The following is a 20,282-nucleotide window of genomic DNA, read 5'->3' on the forward strand; positions in this document are numbered from 1 at the left end:
AGTGGGAGGGGAGCTGTTGCACTGTGGAAAACTGTAGTCAATGTCATGAGACAAAGTGTATGTGAGCTGCTGTATTGAAAGCGTATTTGCTCTGTAAACTTTCACCCAAATCATCATCATCATCATAATAAAGGCCATGTATTTTGTAATCCCATTTATACGAAATGCCCAGAGAAAGCAAATCTATAGAAACCAAAAGTAAATTAGTAGAGGGCTGGGACTGGGAATGAACTATAAATGGGTATCTTTTGGGGGTGATGGAAATGTTCTAAATATTGTAAAACTGGATTGCGGTGACATATAAATCATTGAAGGCTTAAAACGGATAAATTTCATGACAAGTTCTACCTCAATAAAGTTTTTTCAAAAAATTAATGTCCCAAGATAAATTTAGTAATAAACTAGTCATTCACCACACATCATTTGCAAAGCACTGCTATAAAGTGAGAATCTGGGGATCGTTTTTTATAAATAATGTGAATTTAAGTGCAGACATACCTAATGGGCTCAAGGCTTTTGGGCCAACGCTTTCTGGTTTTAGGGTATATTTCTGCTAACTGGAACTGCCAGATAAACAATCTCAAGATGCAAATTATTAAGCACATTAAGTATTTAAACTTTGCTTGTTTAGTCAATATGCGCAAAAAAAATAGGTAAAAAAATGATACAAAAACATTAAAAAGTTTAGAAATTGTTTCTCAGAATACAGAATACCCTTTTTCATATGCAAATAAACAGCTATTAAAAAAAAGCTCATATAATATTTTTCTGCTGGAATTCAAAATCATGTCCTTTTAATGAAAATATTACTTGATTATATTGAATTCCTCCAATAGAAGATCACAAAAGCAACAGATCCCGCTGCAGTCTTTCTTTTTTTTGGTCTTCTAGTCTCTTCCACTTATTCATTTGCCAGTTTTATTTTTTATTTCTATAATTTATTTTTATCCCTTGTAATTTTATTAATTAACTATTATCACTTAATTACATTTAATAGTTGGAGGCATTCAAAAGAATTTGAGAAACTGAATGACAGAAGCAGAACCACCATTCTGAAAGTGTCATCCCGTAGATTCCTACCACGAAGATTACCTCAGATAAGAACAAATAAGACTATGGCAGAGAACACTTGATACAGTAAAGTTTATTGTGTGATTTATAAAGTGCTTATACATGAAAAAATGTGGCAAGGAAAGAAAGAAAAGTTGAGCATCATACCCCTCGAGCCTAGAGGGGAATTTGATACAAGGTACTGTCGTGTTGGACCCATTACAAGAGAATTTAGATTCTAAGGTACCAAAGGCAATTAAGTGTCATGTCATGAATCTTAAGGACAATGACTAATCAGAGTAATGATGGAAAAGGAAATAGATCATGCCAAAATACACTTCCATTTTCAGTCTTGAGCTAAATAAATAAGCTTACTTAAGCTGCTGAATCCAAGGAATGATCCGTTTCATATCATCATTCACAGACTTCTCCATGTCATCGAGAGTAGCCTGGTCTATAGGACAAAGAACTTCATTAATCAGTTGTTTCCATGAGACACAAAATCATTATCGAGGTATTCCAAGACCAAAAAAATGACTTTTCTTAAAGGCAGAAAATATTGTTATTTTTGAATCAGAGAAAGGCTAAACTAAATGCATCCCTAGGTATAAATCAACCTGATTTGTTTTCCCCCTTTAACATTTGGTGAAAAAATTATAGGTAAGGTACCAGTGTACAGCAAATGTACACTGGTAGGAAGAACAAGTGACAGATACATGAATTAATTCTTTGCCTATATTTTAATTTTCAAAACTCTTAGTCTAATTAATTTTTTTAATTATCCAAAGCATTTAAAAACCGTAGCATTGCTAAACTTGGAACCTTAAACTATATAAAAACTATCAAATCTCATGTTTATTTAGTAAACACACATGATCTCTGGAATAAGCAAGAGCTGTCAGATGAAGATTAGCTCACTAAACATGCCACTTAGAGGTTTTAATGACACTAGGAAATACTCAGAATGTTGAGCAAAAAAGCAAGATATAAAATGATTTCAATAGGAAAAAGACTAGAAGCGCAAACATCTCCTAAAATAATAATGCCAATAGTGACTATTTTCTGCCTCTCTCATTTTTATATGTTTAAGTTTTTATTTTATGAGTACATACTATGTTGATAATCAGGAAAACAGTTAAATGGAAAGTTTTAAAGAACAAACAATTGCCTTGTTGGTCTGGAAACATAGTTAAAGGACAATCTGTCATTTTTTTTTTTTTGTCATTTAGTCATCATAAATGTGGTATGATTCAATAACGAGTCTAGTTTTCTAGGAGCAGCTCAGAGAAAAATCAATCTTTACAATCACACAATTTAACTAGAAAGCCTTTTATTTTAAATACTGTCTACCTTAATATTAATTTCAAATGGCAAATATGCTAATATATTCAAGAATATACGCTATCACAGCAATAAAAACTAAGGTCCTAGTGCTTCATCCTTTTAGAACTCACTAACAGAGCAAGTCAGAATTCAAACTTCCATTTCTATTGTACTTAAGCCCAAAGAGCTATTAAAATTTTCTCTCTTTATTGCAGAAAGCCTCCATCATTAGCCAGAAAAAGTTCCTTTCCTCTAGGAGTCTGTTCCCCAAGTCATCTTAGATGTTTATATTGTCATAAATATGTTCTTCAGCCATGAATAACATTAGAGCCCTTGGAATCATTTCCATGTCACCCACTACATGTGGTAAAATAGAAATTGAGCTACTGGATGAGATCTACAAAATACTAGCCATCAACATTATTATTTTAACATCAGAGAAATAACATGAATACATCTTGTATTTGGAAGTTTAACTTCTGGTACATTAAAATCCAAAAGACTACATTAAAATGGCACTCCACAGAACAGACATCAGCCAGAGTTATTCAATCCATAACTATTTTCTGTACTGCCTACTACCATTCCTTTTAATATTTAATAGCAGAAAAACTATTTTGCTTACATTATTTTTTCCCCTTATACTGAGTGACTACGTTATTTAGTAACTTACCAAGTCCATAAAGCATCAACTGGAACATTCCAGAATGCAAATCCACAAAAATATGTAGACACTCTGAACTACTGCAGGGCTCCAAGATGGGAACAACAAGAGCTGGAAGTGCAGTTTCTATGGAAGCTGAACAGTTAAGAATTAAAAACAGTATTTTTATCTGTATTTTCACCAAAAAAACTCTCTTTCTCTATGAGCAGAAATGAAGCAATTAGAGAATGATTCTAAATGTTAGAAGAAAAGCATGGTTTTGCAAAATTGGAATAGTACTATTACATAAATTAGTACCACAAAAGGAAGAATGTAATTTCCAAATTGACCTGAAATAAACATACCCCTGTCTGAATTAAGTTAGTTTTACTTTCATTTGGTAGCTTATAAGAAGTTAGTTTTTAAAGATCTTGTTTTTGATATAGTGGGAAGAAAATCAGTTGTTTGGTAAATGCAATAAATTTCATCTATGACCTGAATATTTTCATTGTCATTTAAGAGGTTTTCTGGCTATTAGGGCCCATGTGTTTCAAGGAGGAAAAAAAAAAAAAAAAACCACCTGAAAACTATTTAACTTTTTTTGTTGAATAGGGGGAGGAAAAACGTATTTTTCTCCCCAAGTCATTTGTGTACCTCATTTCCAAGTCACAGATGAGATAAAGACACAGGCAAATGCTAAAACACTTATCCCCAAAGCTGCCAATATACTAGATCTAAAGTTTCACAGTATTTCCACCAGGCCCAATTAACTCTTCCCTTAATCCCACGAGTTGGCATAACAAAAACCATGAAGGAGCAAAGCACTGAAAGCACTCCAGGTGTTGATCAGATTGAAGAGTTGTAAAAGGAGTATATTCTTCTGGTTACCAAGTTCCTCTAAAGCTATGGCACAGAATAAAAGCTGGGGGAGAGGAAGAGTGGTAATGTAGAGACAGACTTTCATCAAGTGTGACTTCTCTGTGCTACTCTGCCATACAATGACAATAACATCTTCCTGTCCATACGACCCACAGGAGAAAGATGTGGCTGTCTATTTCCTTTTATTTAGCCTTGGAAACCCTATGAGGGTCGTTCTGAGTTGAAATCAACTCAACAGCAGTGGGGTTTTTGGTTGGGTTCATACAACAGGCCATTAGGGAGAGAGAAATGACTAATGTGTGAAGATGGTTTGAAAAACAAAGTGCTATCAGTCATAAATAAAGGACAAACATTGATGATCCTGCTTATGTGAAATATCTATAATTTGGCAAATGTCTATAGACCAAAGTTTATTAGTGATTACCAGGGGTGGCAGGGAGGGGAAAAGGAGAATCATTGTTTAGGAGACACTAAGTTTCTGTTAAGGATGATGGAAAAATTTGGAAACAGAAAGTTGTGGTGGCTATACAACATGATGAACATAATCAATGTCACTGAATTGCACATGCAAAAAATGTTGAAAGATTTTGTTATATACATTTTTACTACAATTAAAAGAAGTGCTCAATGAATGTACATAGCTGCAGTGATTTATGAATCAAATAAACCAAAATCTAATTATAACATCTGTAATAATTAAAATGAATGAAGTGACCTTCCATACCGTCTATATAAAAAGAAATATTTATCAAATTAATAAAGAAAAAGAATGCAGGGGCATATTTAATCAGATAAAATTAAATTGCTTTCAATTTTATCTAATACATATTTATATACAAATATCTAACATACAGGTCCAGCAGAACTCTCACCTGCAAAAACAAAACAGAAAGGTACAAACAGGATTTCTTTTATAATATTTTATAATTCAGATGAGTGTTGAGTGCAACAAATTAGCTCAAATTAGTGATGTACTTATGGAGTTGAAGCAGGGTTGCTGGATTTTAATACATTTCTATACTATCGTAATTCTTAATGGAGTACAAAGGTATTCTGTAAAGCCAAAAACCTAAATTTCTAAAGCATAGCAATGGAGTAAAATTAGTTCTGGTAATTGGGATAATCATAATCTCAATCTAATTACCAAAAGTGAATATTCTTAAAGATAGAGCATCAGAGAAGAATATAGAGAATACAGTCTAAAACACAGAAAATATTTTGATGCATACCTATGAACGTATTTTATGACTATATTTTTCTCTACAGCAAATAAAATATAACCATTTTGGCATACGTAAGGCTCTAACCATTTAAAGGCACCAGGTTCTAAGGTATCCAAAAATGGGGACACTTATAATTAAAATATAGAAGGAGGATGTTTAGCGTAATTGGAACCCTCATACATAGCTGGTAGGATTATGAAGTGGTGCAGCAGCCTTGGAAAACACTCTAGTAGTTCTTCAAAAATTTAAACATACAGCTACCATGTGATTCAGCACTTCTACCTCTTGATATCTACCCAAGAGAAATGAAAACATGGCCACACAAAAACCTGTACCCAAATGTCTGTAGCAGCATTATTCATAATGACCTAAAAAAAATGGAGACAATCCAAATGTCCAGCAACTAATGAATGGATAAACAAAATGTGGTTTAGCCATATGATGGAACTCTACTCAACAATACAAAGGAAAATGAAATAGTGAAACATGCTACAAGGATAACCTCACAAAATTATGATAAAAACAATATGCAAAAGATCACATATTATGTGATCCCAATAACGTGAAATCCAAAATAGGCAAATCTATAGAGACAGAAAGTAGATCAGTGGTTGCCAGGGGCTGGAGGAAGAAGAAAATGGGGAGTGACTGCTAACAAGTACGAGATTCCTTCTGGAGATGATTAAAATATTCTAAAGTTAGACTGAGGAGCTCTGGTAGCATAGGCTGGCAGTTCAAAGCCACCAGCTACTCCTTGGAAGGAAGGTTGGGCAATCTACTTCCGTAGTGATACTGCCTTGGAAACCCAAGGAGGGTTGCTATGAGTCGGGTCCAACTCAACGGCACATAACAACACACGAGACTGCAGTAATGGTTGTAAAATTCTTTGAGCATTCAAAAAACACTGAATAGATGAATTATATGTGGTTATAACTTAATAAAGCTGATTATTAAAAACGAACAAAGGGGAGAGGTTGTATGCCCTTTCTAACCCCAATGAGAGTTTCAATTATACTTTCCATTCATAAATTTTAGGTTTGTACTTTACCTCTTTTGCTTGAGGGATTAAAATGGGGGGATACTTCCATTGCATGTTACAATTAAATTAAAATTATTAACAGCTGATGAATCTAATGTTAAACCCTTATGGGACTGGTAGACATGTAACACATTCACCAAATTTCTGGCATACCTTTCATTTATTTTTTTAAGGCCTACAGTGTTTTCTCTCTTAAATCAAAGCTGTTTTAACCCACAGCTACTAGTACATACCTAAGAAGCTACTTTCTTAAGTATAATGACTTGAGCTGGGTTCTGTGATGAAGAAAGGCATACCTTTGCTACCAGCACCATTAAGATTTCCATATTTATACAGCACTTCACCTACATCATCCCATTTAAAGACTGTTCACTTTAGGCACAAGGTAATCACAGCCAAAAACAGTTGGGGTGGGAAAAACAAATATGCTTATTATGAGGTTATGAAAATATAGTCCTCAAATTAAAGTGTTTCTATTCTAAATGACTGATACCCCATCCTAGCTCTAAATATACTTACTATGTACTTCAAATTAGACAAAAAAACAATTAAACTTGCTGATTCAAAAAATACCTATTTTGGTTCAAAAACAGAAAGCTAAAATGAAAAACCATAGTTAAGTAATAAAAGGAGGAGAAAAAAGAAAAAAAAGATGACTTAGTCTCCCTGACTCGGTAATTCCATTTTCAACAGTGTTTTAAAGTTTCGTAGTTATCATTCTAAATAAAAGTTGGGGACAGGGTACAAGAATACATATGTTCAGAATTGCTTATTTTGCATAACTCATCCCTGAAAGTCACATAACAAAAGTGGTTATGGGGGCGTAGGGGTGGAAAGGAGGTCTGGTGGTGTAGTGGGTAAAGCATTTGGCTGCTAACCTGAAGGTTGGCAGTTCAAAACCAACAGCCACTCTGTGCAAGGAAGATGAGATAATTTACTTCCTTCTGTGAAGATTTACAGCCTTGACAACCCAATGGGGGTCACTATGAGTCAGAATTGACTTGATGTCAGTGGATTTGGCCTTTTTTTATGTTATGAGGGTATAAAGATTTTTCACTATGTGTCTACATCTTTATTTCTTACTTTGAACCATCTTAAGGTATTACCGGGAGCTCTGGTAGCATAGTGGCTACGGCACTTGACTGCTAACCAGAAGGCTGGCGGTTCAAATCCACCAGCCACTCCTCGGAAGGAAGATGGGGCAATCTACTTCGGAAACCCAAGGAGGGGTCACTATGAGTCAGGTCTGACTTGACGGCAAACAACAACAACAACAACAAGGTATTACCAATTCAAAAAATGAAAAAAAAGTAATAATTCTGCTTCACTCAAAGGTACAGCTTATAAATTAATTATATATATTTGTAAAGCTGCTTTAACCCTAGAAGGAAAACTAAAAGAGAAAAAGATTCATGTTAAAATACCTTCCATTCCAGTAGGGCCAAAAGTTTTCAGGAGACAAAAACAATGCAAAAATGAGACCAATCTAAATAATAAAGAAAAAGGGAAAAACTAAAGCTTGGTAGATTACAAGTTAAAATGCATAAATGCCCAGCCTCTTCAACAAAACCAATATACATGTAGTCCCCGACTTATGATGTATTCAAGTTACAAGGAACCATACTTAATGACTGGTTTATTATTTTTTTTCAGTACATCTTACCATTTATAATATGTGCTACATACAGTGTTGTTGGGTGTCATTTGCTGATGTTACCATTCTCAGTTCTTCACTTGCAGATGTTCAATGTTATGATTTATAAAAATAGTAATAGTAAAAGGTATTAACAGTGAAAACTAAGGGCAGTCATGGTAACAGAACCCTGTCATAAGTCAGGGCCTACCTGTACCAAGAAAAACATCATATTAAGAAAAAACCTTTTATAAAATAAAAGTGGATACTAATTTAAACAAGACAGAAATGCCAATTTAAAAAACCTACAGTTCTCGTTGGCATTGAAGCCTCTAAGAATGGCCTTCAGTTCCTGGAGCTTCTGATGAGCCCTTGCATGGACGCTGTCAATCAAGAGTTTTTCTATTGATAAGTGATCAATCTGCATCAACAAGAAGAACAGAACCACAGGTGCAATTTAATTTAATAGCCTGAGAGATTGATGTGACTCAGTGTATTTTCTGTCAGAAGCACAGTGATTAAATGTTAACCAGTAAAAGAAAGTAAACTTAGATAAAGTTAAAAATTAACTCATATGGTACTGATAACGCCTGTAATTAACATTCTGGCCAGTATCGATCAAGATACTAAACCCGTTGTCACAGTGATTGAATGTTAGACCTTAAAAAAAAAAATAATGGTGATCTGATCTTAGTTATAAAATTTGAAAGTACATCTTAAAAATTATATTCACAGTATCAGATGGTTTAAAAAAAACACACAAATTTACAAGCATAATATTTCTTACACCAAGTATCATAAAGGATTTTAGGAACAATTAGGTATTTTAAGGAATTTGTGCTAAAACTTTATGTATAAATGTTAAGCTGTATTACATTCATTTGATCAAACCAGTATGAAAACGCTGAGATCTTTTACCTTCATAGCTCTTTCTACTAATTTGGAATCAGAAGCTGGTAAAGGAGGATCATGAAAAATCTGTAAAGGCTTAGAGACATCATTCTCATCAATTTTAATTGTAACTTTGTGAACAGATGCGGTCCCTGTTTTTCTCCCAAGAACCTGTTGACTTGAAGAGAAAAAGGAAATGTTAAAAACTTTTTGCAACATAGCCTGTTAACTTTTGGAATAAAATAAACAACCTACTGTGCATCTTGGAGTCCCTGGCTGGTGCAAATGGTTAATTCTGGGCTGCTGATCAAAGGCTGGTGGTTGAAGGCCACCCAGAGGCACCTTGAACGCCTGGGGGTCTACTTCCAAAAATTTAGCCATCATAAGCCCTATGGAGCACAGTCCTACTCTGACACACAAGGGGTCCCCATGAGTTGGAATCCACTCAGTGGCAATTTTGTTGTTATTATTATTTATTTGTTTGCTTTCACTGTGCATCTTAGCCAGAGCCTAGAACATGGTAGGCCTTCAATGTGGAGAGAATAAAATAAATCAATATTGGGAAGACAGCTATTCTGTAACCTAGCATTTACTGCATTTAAAAGAAATAGAATTTAAAAATAAAACACATGGACAACAACAACAAACAAAAAACTAAACAAAATAAACCTGTCTTCTAGATGGTATCTACCTACCTTTTATAAAAAAATGGAAAGGTCAAACAGGAATCAAGAACTGTAAACAGCCTGATACCAAGCTTCCCCAAAATGCAAAGAAAAGCATTTTGTTACACACAGCAGAGAGGCTTAGCTAATATACATTTATAAAGTAGATAACTAAAAGGGTAGAAGAGGCATAAAGATTGCTTCTCAATGCAAGGAGTGTGGGTATATAAGAAACCAAATGTTTCTAATGACACTTAAAGCAAAACTCATGGCCATCGAGTTGATTCTGACTCATAGTGACCTAATGGGACAGAGTAGAACTGCCGCTCAGGGTTTGCAAGGCTTTAACTCTTTACAGAAGCAGACTGCCTCATCGGTCTCCCATGGAGCAGCTGGTGGGTTTGAACCACCGACCTCCTGGTTAGCAGCCCACTGCTTTAATCACAGCACCATCAGAGCTCCTAATGACATTTGGGCCTGCATTAAACATGTGACATCTCTAAGCATATTCAAAAACAACACTTATTTGAACTGAAAAATAAAAAGTTTTAAAAGGTACACCTCAAAATGTAAAGCTGTGATAAACAAAAGTATTTAAAAAGGTGATACTCAACAATCTTATCTAAAGGTCTTTAAGCAATCTGGTATAAGCCCAGAATGAGCCAATCTCAAAGTTTTTAAGAATGCTAAGTCTTAGTACAAATAGACAGATGTCTAGGTATTTAAAAACATGTCACATTACAAAAAAAGGTGTCAATTACAGATATCCTATGTGGTCTATGCAATACCATGGGACCTTATTATACAAAATTGCATTAATAAAGGTACGCAGCCATTGGCATATTAAAACAGATGTATAAGAGAAACTGAAAGATGGCACATTTATAGTCATAACATGAACCCACCAGAACCAATTTTTTACTTACTTCCAAACTGAGAGGGAAAGGCACTTTCCAGCATGATACCTTTCAACCTGCACAAGGTCTCCCCACCGCTCTCGGATTAACATTAGAGTTTGGGAATGTAACACTTCTAACTGAAGTGATAAACAGAATGAATCTGATGGATCTCGTTAAGCAAATCTAACATAACATTTTATTCCAACAGTCAATTAAGTATATGCAAACTTCAATGAATAGAGGCTCTAGGCTAAGGTCCAGGTTGTCCTTTAATTCATCATAGTTTAGAGACTATGGATAGACTAAACAGTACTATTTTTAACTAACCACTTCTTGTTTTAATCTAAAAAGTCGATAGTAAAACTTAAAACTTGGTTTTTTACAGACATATCACATTATTTTCACACTGGCCAGTTCTCCATTCCCACATCCACCCAAAGAAGGGAAGGAGAGAGTCTTAAGTAGGCTGTCACAGTTCAAAACTAAAGACAAGTGGAAAACATAGGGAGAGGAGAAGACACAAAACGCTTACAAATACACATTACGAGAATGTGCCTTAAATTTTAGAAGGATACGTAAGCAGTTGTACATGTCCTGAAGAGGTTTCTCATCAGCAAAGAGCCTAGACTGCACCAACTGATGGATAAAGTTGATTTGCATACTATGAACCAAAGCTCGCCCATCTTCCATTGGCAGGAGAAAAGAAGGTGGTTAATCAGAAAGGAGCACAGATCAGGTCATAGAACCAACTAAGGAAGAGCAAACTAACAATAAATTATAAATTAATAAACAACTGAAGTGATCTATGGAAACTAGAGAACATTACACTTTGAGAAACACAAACTTGTATAGCCAGTAAGCAGTGATGATAGTCACAAAATGTGTTTCAAATTAGAGGATAAGTAAAGTGCTAAGTATATTTATTATTTTCCAAGAATGTTTCAATAATACAAAAATAACAAAACAATTCAATCAGGACAGCACTTAGGATTTACCTCCTGTTTCCTTATCCTCAACCAGAATTTCTAGCTTGAGAAGACGCCATGGAACATCAGGGTCATCTCCCATCACAGTCAAGGTGGCTTCAAATTCTCCTTCAACTCGAAACTTCACTCTGCCATTTGCTTTTTTTTTGGGGGGGGGGGAGAAAAAAAAACTATACTTTGCTAGAAAAGCAGTAGCATGCTGCTAATCTATAACTTTCAGTCTTCCTTATGAGAAATCTTAAGTAAACTGAAGGTTCTTTCCTAAGTGTCCAAACAATTCAGTGGTTCCTACATAAGCAGTGGCCAGCTTCCAGGTACCTCATCAAGAAACCAAAGGCAACTCTTCTAACATCAACAAACAGTGTTTTCTTGGGGCTCAACTTTAAGATTTCTTCTCTCCTTCAACTCCAGGTAATCTGACTTACTCAACAGCTTCAACTATCAATATTGTACTTCTAGTTACTAAAGAGAAATAATATGACTGACAATTCACAGATTCAAACACCCCTAAAATGGTAGTCAAAACTTCATGATGGTCTTTTTCAACAAAAACCCAAAAGGCTGCTTAAAAAAATTATAACAAGTCAATTCTTAAAAAAATTAATTCCTGGTACATACCAACTGTAAGATTTGCTAACTGAGGAGGGAGATCTGTGGTTACAAGTCGATGTCTAAGAATCTGGTTCAGCTGATGAAGTGTGGTTTGTTTCTCAATTTTGGTAATTGGATCAGGAGGAATGATTTTGTCCTATGAAAATATTTAAGTGATTATTTAATAATGTACAAAGAGGCATTTTTTTTAACCTGTGCTTATCTTTTTACGAATGTTTTCTTACTTTAACTAAGAGAATCTCAGCACTCGTTTCTGCAGTCCACAGCCAATACTGACCATTACTGTAGCACATTACAGAGCACCAATAACTCCATCAGTCACCTAGCTAAGATGGCAATACCACACTATCTTCTTCATGCTCCATTTATGAAACCAATTTAATATCACTAGATGCCATCTACCACTTTTAAAAGTATAAAATATATCACAATAGCACTGCATCAGTAAAAAACAACAACAATAAATTAAAAGAACACTAAATCACATTTTCACATTTGCATACCCCCCTCTGCCCCACAAAAGAAAGATTTACCCATTACCCATTTTTACAACTACTCACATTCTGGCCTCAATTTATTTTTTAAAAACTCACAATTTTACTGGAGAGAAAAAAGCAAACTACACGAAACATTGGTTTTCAACATACAAAATGGCTTTTTTTTACTAGACTATGGAATAGTACAGTAGAATCCATTGCCAAAGCTTTCAACTTTTGAGAACATGGAGGCAAAGCACTTACCCTAATGCAGGTTGGCAGCCGTGGGTAAGAGCCAGTAGTCAGTACATCAATGGCATACGGGATGGCAAAACTAGGCAGCCGCGCATGGACCAGAGCATCTCGAGCTAAAGAGGCCAGGCGATCAGCAGTGTCCACAAACAGGATGGCTTGCTGGTCTAAAAAGCTCGAGATCATCTTTAAGGCAAAAAGAGTAAATGTATTAAGCTTCCTTGAAAATGATCTGCTTTTCACTTGAAATATATATCATTTATTCATTTCAAAGTAACCTTCAAGGGAATTAATATAAATTATCTATATTTCAAATATTTCTTAAATTTTCCCAGTAATCTGAAGAAATACTACGATTTTATTTGGCATTAAAAAGCAACCATTTTCTATCACTTAAAAAAAAAAAAAGTTTACCAATTTATTTTCCCATCCTTAACATTACACATATGTAGTATCAGAAAACAGGAAAAGTAAATAGAATAAAATGCTTTTGAATATACTTTTCAGTTGGTTGGTAAAAAGCCTGAACTCTGGACCCAGACTGCCCTGGTCTCAACTTCAACTGTGCAACTTACTAGCCACATAACCTCGGGCAAGTTACTTAACCTCTGTGTGCCTCACAGTTTTTTCTACTGTGACTATGACACCCAACCCCTTAAGGCTGTTCTGAGGATTAAGAATTAATGCATACAAAACCTTTAGAATAGTGCCTAGAACGTAGAAAACACTCAATAAACGTTGCCGTTAATGAGATAGAGCCCAGCTTTATGCCTAATACAGAAATCCTTTCTATAAATTCTCTACTCAATGTATTTCATAAGGAAGTCTTGATTAGTAGAGCTCATCGCAGAGCTGAAAACTATTTCCTCGAAACCTTTATTTTCTACTTCTATTCTGGAACATTATTTGAAGTCTTTTCTCTCATGGACTTCAAACAGACAAAGCCTACCCTCCTTGTCTTCAAGCTAATTCCAAGTCACTTCATTTAGTCTTTATATCTCCAAATATTCCAAATATCACATTCCTGACTTACCATCCTTGTTTCACTGCCTGGAAATGCTCCAGTCTGTCAGGGGCCAACTTAACACATGGCACCCAGAATTAATACCACATCATGAACTCACAATGCTCTACATTTTCTCAGTATTTTCACACTCATTCTCTGACTTACTCAATGCTAGGAAACAGAACCAGATGATTTCTATCACCTTGAAGATGAGAACACTGAGGCTTAGGTCAAGATATTTGCCCAAAGACCGCTAACAACCAGAGAAGATGGAACCAAAAATTGTTTTGTCTTAGAACAGCATAGCCCAGAAGAATTCCTACCTTCAATGACTAATATAATGGATTTCAATCAATGCCACTAACTTTTTATTAGCAGCCATAATACTGCTACCACACAGCAAGCTTGAGGTCAAGGTCTTGATCTTTTGTACATAATCTCTATCAAGTGAGGTCCCCTACACCCTGAACCTAAAGCAGGACTGCAATGTGATGTCAACATAATTAAACCATTTTGAGGCCAGCTTCTCTCCACTTCTGAACTGGATTTTACTCAGACTTAGGTCATCCCAAGCCTCCCTTCACAGGACACTGTAAAAATGTGTATCAGACCAAAAGCAAGGCCAAAGAGCACCAAAGACCATCATCTAGTAAGACATGCATGAACTCTAATAGGATGTCACAGTTTATCTAGCCCACAGTGCTCCAACTCAAACATGGATAAGTAATGAAACGCTCTCAAACTACCTTGCTGAATACAAAATATACTAGCTTCAAGTTACATTCTTTTGATTTAGAAAGCCAATTAAACAGACAAAAATGTAGTACTGAGTAACTTATTATTGAATCCATGTAGGTCCTAATGATCATCATGCTCTTTTTACTGAAGTACTCACATACCAGCTGCTAATATGGTTAATAATAATCTCCTTTAGAATTTAACTGAGCCCTGAATATTCATTTCTCCAAAGAAGATACACAAATAGCCAATAAGCACATGAAAGTAAATTCAACATCATTAGTCATCAGGGAAATGCAAATCAAAATCTCATGATACCACATCACACCCACTAGAATGGCTAGAATCAAAAAATCAAATATCAAGGGTTGACATGGATGTGGAGTAATCTGAACCCTCATATATTGCTGGTGGGAGTAGAAAATGGTGTAGCCAAATTGGCAAACAGGCTGGCAGTTCCTCAGACAATTAAACATAGAGTTACCATATGACTCAACAATTCCACTCCTACATAAATACCCAAGAAAAGTGAAAACATATGTCCACACAAAAAGTTGTATGTAAATGTTTATACAGCAACATTATTCATAACCAAAGGTGAAAACAACTCAAATGTCCAACAACTGATGAATAAACAGTATTTCTATGCAATGAAATATTATTCGCTTATAAAAAAAAGGCACATATTATGCGATTGCATTTATATGAAATATTCAAAATAGGCAATATAGAGACAGTATTAGGAGTCTGGTGGCACAGTACCTAAGGCATTTGACTGCTAACCAGAAGGCTGGCAGTTCAAACCCACCAGCCACTCCTCGGAAGGAAGATTGGGCAAGCTACTTCCATAGTGATAACATCTCGGAAACCCAAGGAGGAGTCACTATGAGTCATGATCGACTCGACAGAAGTGAGTTTGGTTTTAGTTTTGTGTTTTATTATAGACAACGTTCAGAATAGACAATATAGAGACAGAAAGTAAATTAGTTGTTGCTTAGGGGTGGGGGAATAATAGCTAAAGGGTATGGAGTTTCTTTCTGTGGTGATGAAAATGTTCTAAAACTTACTGAGGTTTTGCTTAGCACTTATCTGGGAATATTCTAAAATCCACTGGATTACACACTTTAAATGAATAAACTGTATGGTATGTGAAATATATCTCCATAAGCTGTATTTAAAAAATAAAAAACCCTAGGAGAATGAGAAAGAGCTTTTCCTCAGATAAAACATTACCCAGACTGCTTTATCATTAGTCAGCATTCTGTAAGCTGTGGATTTACATACTCAGCTACACATGTCATTTATGTTTGTCTTTGTTAAAGATTATTATCTAAGAACCTCTAACGAGACTAGTTAAATAATAACTAGACTGAGAACAGAAGTATCAAAAATATGTACAAATCCTCCAATGAGACTAGTTAAATAGTAACTAGACTGAGAACAGAAGTAACAAAAATATGTACAAATCCTCTAATTATCCAGTTGATGGCCTTTTATCTGTGATATAAACACATCCATGTCTACCTTCATCAAAAACAAAAATACTGTAACTTTAGACTAGTGCAATATGGAATTTTATTCAGAATATTATTTAAACAACCAATTTAGAAAATGAACAGATGATTGCTATACTCCAACGTTTTTTTTTTTTAACTTTTTATTGTGATTTGGGTGAAAATTTACAGAGCAGATTCGTCTTCCATTCAACAGTTCATACACATTTTGTTTCATGACTATACCATGAATTAAAGAAAGATAAATGCAATATGGTTCAATATCAGAACCAAGAGTTGTTGTTTTTTTTTTTTTTTTTGATACTACATCACCAAAGCACAACTCAGTGCTATCAAACAGGCAATTTAAATGCCCACAGTATAATCAGGGATTTACCAACAGGTTTGAAAGGCTAAACACCTGGCTTTGATATACTTCAGCAATGACTAACTTTTCACTAAAAGTTTGAGCATCTTTAATAAAATACTACCCCAAATTAACTAATCATTGAAAAGAAACCTTGAGCTTTTCAGAAATACTATACTGTACATCTTCATTTCAGCCAAAACAGACTCGTTAGACTCAGTGCCTAAATTTCAAGGACACTGAATTTTAAGCTTTCTGATATATAAGCTTGGAATAAACCTATTTATTAATATTTATATCTATTCTTTGAACAATGCTTAACAGTGTATGTTTTGGTTACCTCTACTGCTGCTCTAACAGAAAATATATCGCACAAAATATAAACAGGAGCTTATTCTCTTACAATTTAAGAGGCTAGAAGTCTGACTTCAAAGTGTCAGCTCTAGGGGCTGGGTGAAGGCTCCTCAACCTTGGGCTTCGGCTCTGCCTCTTACTCCCAGCCCACTGGAGCCGGAGGCATTTCTTCACTCAGGCAGCAGCTGGCTGCTGAGGCTGACAAACCAAATGTTGACAAACAAAATGGCACAGTCCCAATATTACCAAACAACCCGGAAGGCCACTAGTTCAAGTCCAGAGATAGTCCCAAGATAGCCAAGAAACATGGCAAGCTGCTAAACGAAGACTCGGCTACATGTAGGGTCCAAGCATGCCAAAAAGTTGTAGACCATTCCCAAAGCTTCTCCTTGTATACTAGATTTAGACCACATCCCTAAAGCAGATACTCAGCTGCTCACAGTAGATTCCACCATGGAGTTGACTGCCAGTCTCATCATGGGAAATAACTACAACCAGCTGCCCAGCCACTCAAAACCAGGCCCAGCCAAGATGACACATAACCTTAACTACCACAGTGTACAAAGACATTGGACACAGATGAATAAAAGGAGGCATCCATTTTTTTTGGCACAGGGAAAATTTAATATATGGTACAAAATGTTCTACCCATAAATAGACCTTTTATCAATGCTATATAGATGGATGATATCAGCTTACTCCTACAGACAAAAGACACATGGCTGGATGGGTCTTACAGAATTCTTCCAGCCTTGCCATTTTTAGCTGCATCACTTTCACTGAAAATCAGGCTTTGTTTTTAAGTTTCAAAGGAAAAAAAGGCGGGGGGAGCACTATTGAAGCAGAATTAATCAATGCAGTGGGCTAAAACTGAGATGTCAGGAAAATCACAAGGATTTACAGGAACACAACCGTGTTGTAGATCCCTTTCTGAAGTGAAATTTTATGGAATGGGCACATCCCCATAGATCTGTACAAATCAAAATTACTGTAAAAATATTTTCAATTTTGTCAGGGTATTAAAAATAAATTAATTATGGTACTTTTATACTAGGTAGCTGCTAACTTTCTCTAGGAAGCTTGATAAACTTAAGAAAATTTATGAATGATTTGAATATACAAGTAGTCTGTGACTTACGAAGACATATTCGAGTTACAACAAACTGCACCTAGGACTGACATTGTACCTGGAACACTGCATCTTCCTGGGAGGATGTTGTTTGCCATCGAGTTGGACCCGACTCATAGCAACCCCTCCTTGGGTTTCCAAGGCGGTATCACTACAGAAGTAGATTGCCCAACCTTCCTTCCAAGGAGCGGCTGGTGGGTTTGAAGCACCAGCCTTCTGGTTAGCAGTCAAGTGCCTTAGGCACTATGCTACCAATAGTTATAGGAAAATGGAACATGGAAAAAAGTGCTGAGTTATGTGAACATGCCCCAAGCATCTGATCAGGATAAAATGATAGAAGAGATGAGTGGAAAAATAGTCCTTATGGCAAGAACAATGAATTTGGAACCTGATATTGCTGATAAGGAATAGCTCATATATCATAAAGAATGGGAGCTTACAAATTAGGACTTAATGAATTTTGAAGAGGAAAGAAATAACGAGGAGGAGGAAGGAGAGACGTCAGAAAATTTTACAGTGAAATAATTAGCTAGAGTTTTTTTTTTTCTAAACTAAATCAGGGGCTTTAGCTGCTTGAAAATATAGACTCAAATGCTGATTGCTTTGCTAAAGTTGATAGGCAGATTCGGAAAGCAGTGAGATGTTACCAAGAAACATATAAAGAAAAAAAGAAAATGACTGTACAGACTATTTTTCTGATTAGAAATGCCATCCCCATTCCCAGGGATAATCCAGATGATCCAGAACTTTCCACAGGTGGAGTTGTTATTACTGCAACTGATAAAATGCCAATGTAATGCAACTCCTCTTCATCACTGGAGTAAATTTTTACGATTTGGATATATTTTTTTATATATGTATATATTATATTTCCATAAATTTCTATGTAATGTTTCCAACCTCAAAGACAAATAAAGACTGGATTTATAAAGATGCTGATAATAAAAGCCAATAATACTGAACACTAATAAATAAATAAAAACTAAGTATTCAACTTATGTCAGAACCAACTTATGACGGAGTCATCAGAATAGAACCCCATTGTAAGCCGGGGACTATCTGTAATTTGGGAGCTCTGGTAGTGTAGTGCCTAAGGCATTTGACTGGTAACTAGAAGGCTGGTGGTTCAAATCCACCAGCCACTCCTTGGAAGGAAGGTTGGGCAATCTACTTCTGACCCCAAGGAGAGGTCGCTATGAGTCGGGTCCAACTCGACGGCACTTTGGTGGTATCTGTAATTTACTTGACTAAGGTAAAGTTGTTTTTCTGCTTTAAGCTATGAAAACTGATAAAAATTTCTAAACATGATTACATAATTGGGGGGTTAACTAAGCATCCATTTCATACTTCCTGAGAGAATCCACTTACTTTCCTCTACTTCCCAAAAATATTTTACAATGGCTAGAAGTCTTAGGAGCTTTGGTAGCATAGTGCCAGACTGCTGACCAGAAGTCTGGCGGTTCAAACCCACCAGCCACTCCTCAGAAGGAAGGTTGGGCAATCTAATTCCATAGTAATACTGTCTTGGAAACCCAAGGAGGGGTTGCTATGAGTCGGGTCCGACTCGATGGCACATAACAACAACAGAAGTTCTCTTGGCCTTTTAGAGCTGAGTCTGGAGAACTGACTTCAAGTAAATTGGATAAATTAAAGTCATTATTTCAAGATTTTATTCATTCTATGATAATTATTCTACCCTTTCTAGTATGAAATCCATATTCCTCATTAAAAGTACTCAAGTAAAACATGAGTGAATCGTGCGTCTCATCTTTTAACACACCATCCTCCCCCAAGTCATGAACTCAATAAGCTAACACAAGATATCCTACTGATTTTTCTTCCTCTTTAATGCTTCTTCAACACAGCTAAAGCACCTCTTTTTTGGGGAGGGGGTAGGTTTTAACATCTTTGGTATACTTCACATCAATCTTTTGAATTCAAATGAGTGATTCAAAGGTCAAAAGATCTTGAGCTCCTTGTGAGCAAGGACTTTGCCTTATTTGTCTCCATGTTTCATACTTTATGTCCCGTGGTCAAGAAAGGTTTGGAGAATGAGGGATGAACAGATGAACAGATAAATGCTGTTATCAACTGTGTGACTTTGAGAAAGCCATTTAACTTCTAGGAACCTTATCATTTCCTCATTTGTAAAACAGGAAAATAGCTACTCTGCCATTCTCATAGGGTTGTCAAGAATAAATAAGCAAAATATAAGGGAATAATCTGTAAACTTTAAGGAACCATACATATTAGTATTTGTTTATAGACACCTGGTCAGAAAGAATGGGAGCTGTCTGGAGATAGTGGTTGTTCTGGGAGACTTTAAATATGGGACTTGAATTAAAGGAGGAAAATAGTTATCTTGCATTTGTATGGTTCCTTAAAGGGTTAGGGTTAGGATTAGGGGAGCTCTGGTAGCATAGTGGCTGAAGCACTTGACTGCTAACCAGAAGGCTGGTGGTTCAAACCCACCAGCCACTCCTTGGAAGGAAGATGGGGCAATCTACTTCCATAGTGACACTGCCTTGGAAACCCAAGGAGGGGTCGCTATGAGTCGGGTCCGACTCGCCAGCACATAACAACAATAACAATAATACTCACATAAGTAATATTCTCAAAACTGT

The 20,282-nt window shown here is 35.8% G+C and overlaps 1 protein-coding gene across 1 annotated transcript in view; it reads right to left on the minus strand.

The window, feature by feature from the left end:
• The window catches only part of MED14 (mediator complex subunit 14), a 109,403-nt gene that overhangs the window by 79,928 nt on the left and 9,193 nt on the right, over positions 1–20,282 (minus strand). The window contains exons 4-12 of the mRNA XM_007952495.1: positions 12,584–12,757; positions 11,850–11,979; positions 11,241–11,369; positions 10,821–10,928; positions 10,273–10,405; positions 8,709–8,859; positions 8,100–8,211; positions 3,047–3,172; positions 1,426–1,504 (exon numbers count right to left, since the gene is read on the minus strand). Of these exons, the coding sequence (XP_007950686.1) occupies positions 1,426–1,504; positions 3,047–3,172; positions 8,100–8,211; positions 8,709–8,859; positions 10,273–10,405; positions 10,821–10,928; positions 11,241–11,369; positions 11,850–11,979; positions 12,584–12,757 (1,142 nt within the window). The remainder of the gene's footprint in view (positions 1–1,425; positions 1,505–3,046; positions 3,173–8,099; positions 8,212–8,708; positions 8,860–10,272; positions 10,406–10,820; positions 10,929–11,240; positions 11,370–11,849; positions 11,980–12,583; positions 12,758–20,282) is intronic.

The sequence above is a fragment of the Orycteropus afer genome, unplaced genomic scaffold (assembly GCF_000298275.1).
Source record: "Orycteropus afer afer isolate SDZICR_OR568_19922 unplaced genomic scaffold, OryAfe1.0 scaffold00341, whole genome shotgun sequence".
Classification (NCBI taxonomy): Eukaryota; Metazoa; Chordata; class Mammalia; order Tubulidentata; family Orycteropodidae; genus Orycteropus; species Orycteropus afer.